The sequence below is a fragment of the Oryzias melastigma genome, linkage group LG20 (assembly GCF_002922805.2).
Source record: "Oryzias melastigma strain HK-1 linkage group LG20, ASM292280v2, whole genome shotgun sequence".
In the NCBI taxonomy this organism is placed as follows: Eukaryota; Metazoa; Chordata; class Actinopteri; order Beloniformes; family Adrianichthyidae; genus Oryzias; species Oryzias melastigma.
Window position 1 is genome coordinate 6,243,304 of NC_050531.1, and position 11,038 is coordinate 6,254,341.

Consider the following 11,038-nt stretch of genomic DNA (forward strand, 5'->3'; position numbering starts at 1 on the left):
AAAATCACAAACAATTTCAATTTAAAGTTTGTTTATTATTTTAGAAATTTTTAATTCCAGTAATTTATACATAGCACCTTGAAACATTATAGTCTGTTGCTTTTTGAAGAAACTACATGACTTCTTGTAATTCTATATTACAAAACACAAAAAAACTTGTTTTAATATGGTAATTATTTCTCTATTACTGACTTTTTTTAATTTGTCGTATAATGTTCTCTATTTTTTTATTATTTGTCTATTTCGGCTGTTTTCTATTGTTTTCAATGTTTATAATCTTCTAAGCATATTTTTGCTCTGCTAAGTGCATTAGAGTGCAGTAAGCGCCATTGCTGTGCAAATCTCAGAGGCTAAAAGGGTTTAAAGTCCACTCAACTAGTTTCCAGCTCTGATTCAGGAAGTTTGAACGAACAACAGAAGCTATAATGTACAGAAACGCACAGATGAGAAGCTCTTCTGGTTTTGTAGAAATAAGAAAAAGAGCACAAAGGAAGTGGTTGTCTGTCGTGCTCAGCCTGAATGAAGCTCAGGTGAAGATGTTTTATATGATAAAAAAGTGACTGTTAATCTTCTTTTAAAGTGTGAAAAATAAATCACAACTTTGTTCCGTTACTGTGGAGTAAAAAACACACTAAACTCACCTAATAAAATTTGACATAATGTGGAAGTGAAAGGTGAGATCATCATTTCAACATCTAGTTAAACCAGATTTGTTTTAACTTAGTTCCTATTAAGTACCGATAACAGTGTATTTATTAACACATTTAAAAGTAATGATTATGTTCAGTAATTTGATCCAAAATGTTAAACGATGAAATGAAAGCCATTTTTTCCTCATTCTACAAAACATCCGGCGCATAAATCTTTGCCAAAGTTTAACCACAAACATCCTGTCGGTGTGAACACAATGCTCAGTGTGAAGTGACATCTGTAAATATCCCAGATTAGACATGACCTTTTCGTTTGTCTTTTTATAGTTTGTCTTCATCATTTATGTGATTTATTTTGACAAAAAATGTCTGAAAAGAAAGTAATGTCCGCTGAAGTGAGTGTTTGAAACACTTTATTTTGACTTTAACACAAGAAACTTTGTGTTTAATACCAAACCATGCTGTGTTAAAGTAGGCTAATACAGGTTTATAACAGCATTCTTGGAAAATAGTTGCCCTAATTAGAAAAACTAAGTTGTCACATGACTTTAAGAACCCACTTGCACACTGAAAACTACGTCTGAGAAACATTTTATGACCTACTTTGGGTTTTTGCAGGTCAGTCTTCACCAACAGTTGAGTGAGAACATCATTCAGAAACATTATAGTGTATTTTCTACAATAAAGAGGCATTGAGATGCTGACAAAAGCTCTGATCAGATCTGGACTCAGTGGCGGACCTAACAGTTTTGGGGCCCCAGGCAAGCAATAACATGGAGCCCCCTACAATGGTTGTATTATTTGAATAACTTCTTTACTAGTCCACTTTTAGACATCATCAATGTTAATCACGTGAGCAGATTTGTGTAATTTCAGAATTTTTTTTTTACTGTTTATATCAACGGATGTGGAAATTATTCAAGACTTTTTTTAAGTGTTCATCCCAAAATGTTTGTGGGCCCCAGACAATAGCCTACCTTTGCCTAATGGTAAGTCTGGACTCAAAGGAGAAATGATGCGTTCAGGGACCTATGTATGGGGTCAAATCAGGATCAGCTTAAAGTGAACGAAAAAACGGATTGAAAACTCGAAAAATAGATGTTGTAACTGAAAAAAAGAAGTGAAAATTTGAAACCTGAAAAAAAAATTGAAAATTTGAAAAAACAAACAAACTGAAGATTTGAAAAGTAAAAGAGTGAAAACTTAAAAAAAAAAACTAAATTAAAAATTACTAATTGAAAACAAATTATTCTTTAGTAACAGCTGCTGTTTTGAATTTCCAAGTTTTTTTTTTTTAATCTTCACTTCCAGTCCTCTTTTCAGTTTCAATTTTTTTTCGAGTTTTCACTGCTGAGCTGAGCCTAATTTTACATGGGGGCGGGGCTTTTTTTCAGTTACAACGTCTATTTTTCAAGTTTTCAATCTGTTTTTTCGTTCACTTTAAGCTGATCCTGATTTGACCCCATACATATGTACACTTTTTTCCCCATATTGTATGAAACAAAAGCAGGGTTAGAATTCCTGTTCCAAAAAAAGACAATATTTACTATTTAGTTTATTTAAATAAACTGAATCAAATCAGAACTTAACGACCCACTCTGATGAAAACTGTGTTTTAACATGTTTGTGTGGCATATTTCTGATGACGGTGGACATATATTGAGAAAACTAAGCCCAAAATTGCATTTATATATTTATTTATTTAAATTGCTGCAAATCAGGTGCAGACGAAAAAATACAGAAATGCAATCTGGATGGGCCACAAGCTCCCCGCTCCGCTCCTTTTTGATACATCCACTTGAAGACCAATTGGAGTGGGTCCTTTAGCGAGCTGTGTTAATGCTTGCAGGTGGACACGATGAACTATGTGGGCCAGTTGGCGGGCCAGGTCCTGGTGACGGTGAAGGAGTTGTACAAGGGGATCAACCAGGCGACTCTGTCAGGCTGCATCGATGTCGTTGTTGTCAGACAGCCTGACGGGACGTTCCAATGCTCCCCGTTCCATGTGCGCTTTGGAAAACTGGGGGTTCTGCGGTCCAGAGAGAAAGTGGTGAGTGCGTAAAATATATTTATATACCGCAGAAGTTTTGGACTGCAAAGACCAGATTGCTTCCCCTGCCGATAATTTAAAAACTCACCAAAGGTCGACAAAGCTCCAGGGGTGATTGTAGACTCAAGTTGGGGTCATGTGTGTGAAATTTTGGCAAAAATCAGTTGAGCATAAGTTTCCTTTTCCCATATTGTGAAAAAAGTGAAAATCGCCAAATCTCATATGTTGTCACAAAATAGCCATCAAGCCGTAAGTCCCGTGGCCATCCCATAATAATTACAAAACTTCCTTTGGATATCCCCGACATGTGTGTTTTGGTTTTGATTTCGTTAGTATACTTTTTTTCTGCCATTTTCAGCTCATTCATTTTATTTATTTTGTTTTACTGTTTTGCTTTCTATGTTATTTAAATTTTTTTTTTTTTCACTAACCCCAAAATTCATACAAGGTGTGTTCATGTTTTGGGAAGTTTTCTCACACAAAACAGCAAAAAATGAGTAAAAAAATGAAATAATTTGCTCTCCCGACTCTAACAAAATGGTGGAGATGCTCTCAGGTTTTTGTCGGCCAAAGCGCTCATCTGTCCTTCCATCTCAAATGCATCAAGATCCATTTCACTGCTTCTCCTGAGAGCGGGCGGGCCCTTCTCTCTATTTATAGAGACTCTCTGCAGAGGCCCTGTATGGAGGGCACGGACTGAAAACTTAATTTACCACATAAACTCTCAACGTGAAGAGCTTTATCTCATTATTAGAAGCTCTTACTGCATCTAAAGTTATAGGAGAGTTAGAGCATGCAGGAAGCAGTTCATGATTTTGTGATTCTCACAGTTTTTTTTAGTTTGTAAAAGAAAACCCTCTCGAGTCTCATTGAAATGAGATTCATTTTTCAATTTAATTTAAGCTTATTTCCAAAAATTGTTAGATTAAGTAAATATTTAAGGGTTTTTCTTCAAATTATTTAATTACATTTATTTTAATTAATAGTAGTGACTAATTTTTGTTCTGCAGATTGACATAGAGATCAATGGAGAAGCTGTGGAGCTGCAAATGAAGCTTGGAGATAACGGGGAGGCCTTCTTCGTTCAGGAAACAGAGCAAAGCACTGTGAGTTTTGACCTAATAAATAATATACTGTTGGTTTAATCCTCTACAGATTAATATTCTTGCATGAATGCTTTCACTGAAACAGGAGATCGTTCCCGCCCACCTGGCGACCTCGCCAATTCCCACCGAAGAAGCTCTGATCAGGACCAGAGAGTCCAGATGTGAGAGGTCGTCCGCGGGGATCGGTCAGCCTGTCGACCCGGCAGATCCGGCCTCCGGAGACCTTCACGTCTGCTCCGGCTCCACCGGCAAGAAGAAGAAGCGGCGGAGGAGGAAGCACAAAACCGACCCACGCAAGGAGGAGCAGGCGTGTGCCGTCGTAGAGCCGGACGGGTGCGAGAACAGCTCAGATGAGGATCCGCATTTGGTTGGGCGGTGAGAAGAAACGGAGGTTCTGGTTGGATGTCGGTCGGAGCTGTTTGTAATTTTTTCTCTCGTCAGGGAGTCGTCACTGCTTTCGGACCGCAGACATTCCCCTGTCAGTGCTCTGGAGTGGGACAGCTACCCGTTCTCTGATGGCGACTGGTCCCCCTGCAACGTGTACGCCCACGAACATACAGTTTTTGCAGAATTCATAAAATAAAATGACAATTAGGCGAGTCAAATTAGTAGAAATGTGTTTTTTCTGCTGACCTCAGGGATGTGTCCGAGTCCATTTCACCTAAAAGTGACTCGGAGCTGATGGTAAAGCCGGCGGAGAGTGCGCTCAGGGCCGAGTCCCACATGCAGTGGAGCTGGGGGGAGTTTCCAGAATCAACCCGAGTATAAACAACCTCCTAAATAATTTTAAACTGGTTAGATTTGGGGCTAATCAAAAAATTGTAACTTTTTTTTTGTTCTTCTATAGGTCAACAAAAAGGATAAATCAGAGTCAAAGACTTTAACCATCACTCCTTCAGAAAACACACACTTCAGAGTCATCTTGACCTCGGAGGCCATGGCGGCAGAACCCGCTGCAGGGCAGGAAACCACACAACCCGTTTGCCATCTTGTGAAACCAGAACCCCGCACCATCAAACCCGACCAGCTCCCCGACGCTTCGGCCAAGTCGGACCTCCCCAGCAGCTTCTCCTCTGAGCCGGGTTCAGACATTAGAGCAAAAAATACTCCCAAAGCCAGGTGGACTTCTTCACCGCCAAGTCGCAGAGACAGCTGCTCTGCTGCCAGTACCGGAAACAAGAAAACCGCAAACTCGACAGCTGTTTGTTCGGACGCAGAAGCCGGCAAAGTCACAGACTCCCCAGTGAAGAGGAAAGGTAATTCTAACTCATTCGAACATTTCTTATGGCATATCGCAATTATTCCTCAACGTCTTTGACCCAGAATACATTTTTACAATGTAACAGTTTTCTGTAAAACAAAACTGCCTACAGATTTAAAACAACCTCGCCCAGTTTGAATGTATGTCAGTGTGAACAGGAAGGATGTGGTGTCTGTTTGTCTAGGACTGATCTGCATTCAAAATGCAGAAGTTAAAAAAGAAAGAAAAGCAAGTAGAAAGAAAAGTAACTCAGCAGTTTCCGAGAAGTCACCTATTTTATTTTTATTTTTTTAATTGAAGTTGTGAGAAAACGGAGCCAACATCAGGGACCGGAAGATATTTACCTGGAAGACCTGAACGCTCTGGAACCTGACGTTGCTGCTCGCTATTTTCCAAAAAGGTCCAGATATTTAATGAATCAGTCATTTTTGGTTACTGTTTTAAGAGGAGTTTTTGGTTTCTAAAACTCGACTGTCCATATTTCAGTGAGTCCGAACAGGCCTCCAAACACTGGGTGGAGCCGGGTCAGCACTCGGGGTCCCAGTCGCCCCAGTCAGTGGGCAGCGCGGCGGCGGACAGCGGGACGGAGTGTCTGTCGGACTCTGCTGGCGATCTTCCTGATGTCACCCTGTCTCTGTGTGGAGGTGTGGGGGAGAACTCGGAAATTCCCAAAGGTGATAAAATCGGACTTGTAACCTTTAACAATCATGGATTGGATATGATAATATTGCATTGATGTAACCGACTGTATATAAGAACTGGAGCGAGTGAGTGTGATGTCACCCATACAAAGTAGTCTACTTCCTACTCCTAAAAAGTGAATTCACTTGCCATTTTATACTGATTTGGACGCCGCCATGTTTTAGCTTGACGTTGTCATTAAACAGTGATTGGTCAACATTTCTATGGCAAACATTCTGACCAATCAGGAGTGAGGTAGTTGGAAGTCCACGCCCCTAGCACTTAAAATCCGCCCACACAAAATCTGTCTCTGAAACGTTTTGAAATTTGGACATGCGGGCAGCAGGCTTCACTTATGGAGAGAAAATAGACTCACTCAGATTTGTGCTTGCTTAATATTTCATTTGGGCATGACTTGGAATTTGTGTGTGCGTAATTCTTAATTTGTGACTCATGAAAAACATCTTGTGCATGAGTAAAAAAAAATATGAAAAAAAATACAGTTTACACTACGGCTGGGAACCACTGTGTACCTCACGATATGATACGATACATGTCTTACAATATCGATGATATCGCAATACTGCAATAAATGGTAAAAATCATCTCTAATAACTCATTTTATATAGAAGAACACATATTTTTGGGGAAAATATATATCCCTAATTATTTTTTAGCTTGAACACAATCATAACAAACAACTTGTGTCTTATTTTATGCAACGAATAACAAACACTTTTGTGCAATATTGCTAAACTCAGTAATACTAAGTCTATGGCAAACATTGACACCAGTTGAATTGGAATTATTTGTAAAATTTAGTGTTAACAATAGTAAACACGAACAGGAGGGACACTACTTAGTGCAAAATTGTTGTAAACAGAGCAAAAATGAAATAATTGAAGTAACTTTCAGGCACATTGGTGCCACGCACACCTCCAATGTACCTCCAAAGGGATACGTATAACGTTTATAGCCTCTTCAAACAAAAAAAAAAGATCTACTTGGTAAAAATCCATCAAGAATCAACTGTAAGACTAAATATCGCGATATATCACAATATCGATATTTTGGCACACCCCTAGTTTATACACATATATCTTCAAATTGCAACAGCTGGAAACTAACTACACACACATATTTTTAAAAATTACACAAGAATCGCCTATTACACACACACAAAACCACATCTACGCACAAATCTTCACATCTCCAAGATTTGTCTGTAAGTGATGCGTTTAAATGCTGCTAGAATGCTGGGTCATCAGAGTTTTCTTGTCAGCCGCTTTGAACTTAGCTTGTGAATAACATCTTATTAAAATCTAAATTGAGGCTGGGACCATTGGCGAAGAGTATGCCCACCCCCACTTCCCATCATCAATTTGTTTACCTTCTTTCCCGCTTTTTAAAAAAAAAATTTAAACTTTGTTTGACCTAAATCCCTTTTACGAGCCGAATATTTCTTTGCTGGCCCGGATCTGTAGTTTAGTATATAGAAACAGATTAACATGCAGATATAAGGCCTCACTTTTACACATGCTCATATTTTTATGTATTAGTTTTGTCATTTTAAATCCTTAACTTGTAAGCTGCAGAAGGCAAACTGTCTGTTTAGTTTGTATTTTTTGTATTTATTAATATTACCATAGACGTATCTTAGGCCTTTTCTTTTGCTTCTTTTTAGAAAAATTTATGGAACACATCATCACCTACAATGAATTTGCTGAAAATCCGGCAATCATCGACAATCCTAACCTGGTGGTCAGAATAGCAAACAGGTGAGTCGAACATCTGGGTTGTTTTCATCATCAGACAGCTAAATGTTAACTTCATTTTCCAGATACTACAACTGGACACTGGCGGCACCGCTGATCCTTTGCATGCAGGCTTTCCAAAAGAACTTGCCAAAGGTATCCATCTGTTTGTGGCGTATTTAAAGCGCAGGAATTAATCCGTACGGCTCTGTTTTGTAAATATCAGGCTACAGAAGAGGCTTGGGTGAAGGAGAAAATGCCCAAAAAGTCTGGACGCTGGTGGTTCTGGAGAAAAAGCAGCACCAAGCAGGTGTGATCATCCTATGACTTCACGTCATTTAAATACGTTTGCATTGCAAATGATGAGCATTATCAGCAAAAAGGATCCATAATCATTCCATCTGTGCTTTGGAATATTTGTTCCTTTATGGTAGTTCTGAATATACTTTTGCTTCTTTTAGTTATCGGAGACCAAGCTGGAGAGTCAAGATTCCCTGAGCGGGGAGAGCCCTGCCCTCCATCAGGCCGCAGACACGCGGTGAGTCAGCCGCTCAGGCCTGGCGTCTCCTCCGTCATTCACCAACACAGAGCTGTGTTGGGTAAACATGTGTCACGCTGACTGGATTAACTCGTTAGCCAAAGAACAGTGTTGATATCTCAGAACTCCAAAACAAGAGCTACATTTGAAAATTAGGTTAGCCAAAACAGCTAGCATGTAGCTGAAATATTAGCTAAACTCCAAAACAGCCTAAAAAAAATCTTAGTAAATGCCAAAATAGTCCAAAAAGCTAGCAGAATGTCAATTTTTAAACCATAACTCTTAAACATAATTACGAATAATAAAAAGGCAGGAATATTAATCCAGCATAAATCAATTTAAACCTTAAATAACTTTCAATAATTTACCCTCCATAAAAATATATTTTTAGAAATGAGCGCAAAATAACTTCGGGGCATTATTATTAACAATAAAATAAAAAAATGATCTGGAGGGCCAGATATAGTCACCAAGAGGGCCGGATCCGGCCCCCGGGCCTTGATTTTGGAACATGTGATTTGAAATAATAAAATTAGTGCTGGAAATCAATTAACAAATTAATCGCAAACCTGGAAAAAATTAATCGCAATTAATCAGTATTTTTTTTTTGTCTCAGTATTTACCGACCACTTATTATCTGCAAATAATCACAATATGAAATCACACACGAAGCTCTACATTTAGAACATTTATTTTTAATTACTGCTGTTTATCAATTACAAAAAAAAAATATCGAATTAATCACAATTCTGTGTTGGGATTAATCACGATTAATGCTTTACCAGGTAACATGTATTTGTACGATCCAATAGTCTGCTTTTTGTGAAAAAGTGATCTAAACCACAAAAATAGCAAGAATAAAGTACTAAAAACCAATTAAATATTTTTTTCTTTTGTAAGTGATCATGGGATAAGCAGCATAATACCCAACAAAATGTTTTAACGCACACCATGGAAGCCTGAACCGCCGACTTGAATTAATTAATTTACGATACATATTAATGCATTCATTATTTTTTATTACTACTTAATAAAATATTCTCTCAGTTTTAGTTTTATAAAAAGTGATAACATTGGGTGTATCGTAAATAATTTATGGAGTTTGTTTGATTAAATTGAGGACTAAATTTAAGTATAAATGTTTTTAATGTTACACGTTTTCAGCAGTGTATTATTTATCGTGCAGGAAGAAAGGTGCAGAGTGGTCCAGTGACGACGAGACTAAAGAACTGAACGCGGCAGCACCGGCTCGCACCGCCACTGAGCATGTGCAGACGGACGGCTCAGCTCCGGCACAGTGCCACTTATACAAGAAGTCCCTCCGCCTGTCCTCGGATCAAATAGTAAGACCTCTGTTCCCTGGTAAAAGGAACGAAAATCCACAAAGAAAAAAGTTAATCTAACAGACAAAAAAAAAAAAATCTGCATAAAAGAATGCATTAACAGTAAAGCAAAAAGTAGTACATTTGAAGTTTATTTTATAGGTATACTTGAGTATAGTACCATAGAAAGCATACTAACTGAATACTTCTAAATTGGAACATTTTATGTTTACAAAAAGTGTATAAAAAGTATTTTGGCTCACTTTTAATATAGTTTAAGAATACTTGTAGTACACTTTAATACTACTTTTTGCTAAGGAATATTATGCTGTAAAATACACAAAAATGACTGATAGGTACACATATCAAGAGACAGGTATGTGCAAACTACACTGAATTAAACAAAATAAAAGCAGTAATTGTTTATCTTTAACTAAACATCAGGATTTGATGCTTTTTTTAACACTTTTGACTTTAAGTGACAAACAGTTTCAGTTTTTTGTTTTTAGTGAGAAAAATAAAAATAATTATTTCACCCACACCACATACTCAAAAATTCACCAAAATATGAACACACCCAATACTGGGTAAAAATGAATTTTTGAAACAGTGAACAACCTCCTCCTGAAAACATGACGACATCACAGCGGGAGAAACCGCCAAAAATTATGAATGTGACCAAAATCTGTTTTGGGACTCAAAAAACTTGATCAACATCCACAAATGACACCAACACATATGTGTCGGCTATATCCAAAGGAAGTTTTACAATTATTATGGGATGGCCACAGGACCTACAGATTGTTGCGACGAAGTGTTAGATTTTCACATTTTTGCACAGTACAGTTTGTTTGAGTGAACTTCACAAAACAGCACAAGTTAAGTCTTCCACCAAAACCAACCTTCTGTTGACCTTTGACCTTGGGAAGATATTGAATAAAAAAAACCAAAACCTTTAGTCCTAACAACAAACTTTGATTTATTCATCTATCCAACTCCTTGAGAGTCACTGGGAAGCTTTTTGAAAAAAAAAATTGGTTTTAAAAGTTAGTAGATTTTGAGAGATATTGTCGTGGCGAGATTGCAAAAGTAGCGTTCCGTTTTTTACTAGAATACCAAAAATGTAATACATGAATCATTGGCTCACACTAAACAAAAACAACATGACATGAACATATTATGAATGTGGGCGTGGTTAACAAAAAATCTCAGTTGCCAAGCAAATCCAAACATTTACTTTTGCTGATTCTTCGAAAAATGACATAGAAATGTTCGTCACTCCCAGATGACCAAAACGTAAAATGGTTGCCATGGAGATAGAATCAACACAAAAGCCACAATTTTCACAAAACGTGTCGCCTACTTTCGGATAATCTCTTTAGGTGTCGCTACAGCGAAGTTTCTTTCACTGCTTCGCTCAGATAGTTTGGCAGAGATTGACGTCTTACGGGCGCACAACCCGTAAGGGCGTGGTCAAAAGGGGGCGGGTAGCACCTACAAGCCATACAACAACACTTGCAGCTTTGTTTATAAAAGAAACTGGAAGATTCTTGTCTTGAATTTGATTTTGTCTGAACTAGTGCTTCCACAAACGATTATTTTAATTGTCGACTAATCACAAATTATTTTTTCCGATTAGTCGAGTAATCGGGTCATGGGCAAAGTGGATGTAAAGC

At 37.9% G+C, this 11,038-nt stretch overlaps 1 protein-coding gene across 1 annotated transcript in view; it reads left to right on the forward strand.

The window, feature by feature from the left end:
- Window positions 1-11,038, forward strand: part of LOC112151497 (phosphatidate phosphatase LPIN2) — a 22,925-nt gene that overhangs the window by 5,362 nt on the left and 6,525 nt on the right. Inside the window, exons 2-14 of the mRNA XM_024280459.2 lie at window positions 2,500-2,700; window positions 3,711-3,806; window positions 3,892-4,181; window positions 4,248-4,346; window positions 4,445-4,568; window positions 4,654-5,062; window positions 5,368-5,467; window positions 5,554-5,741; window positions 7,433-7,526; window positions 7,589-7,658; window positions 7,729-7,812; window positions 7,964-8,040; window positions 9,227-9,383. Coding sequence (XP_024136227.1) covers window positions 2,509-2,700; window positions 3,711-3,806; window positions 3,892-4,181; window positions 4,248-4,346; window positions 4,445-4,568; window positions 4,654-5,062; window positions 5,368-5,467; window positions 5,554-5,741; window positions 7,433-7,526; window positions 7,589-7,658; window positions 7,729-7,812; window positions 7,964-8,040; window positions 9,227-9,383 — 1,980 coding nt within the window. The 5' untranslated portion in view covers window positions 2,500-2,508. The remainder of the gene's footprint in view (window positions 1-2,499; window positions 2,701-3,710; window positions 3,807-3,891; window positions 4,182-4,247; window positions 4,347-4,444; window positions 4,569-4,653; window positions 5,063-5,367; window positions 5,468-5,553; window positions 5,742-7,432; window positions 7,527-7,588; window positions 7,659-7,728; window positions 7,813-7,963; window positions 8,041-9,226; window positions 9,384-11,038) is intronic.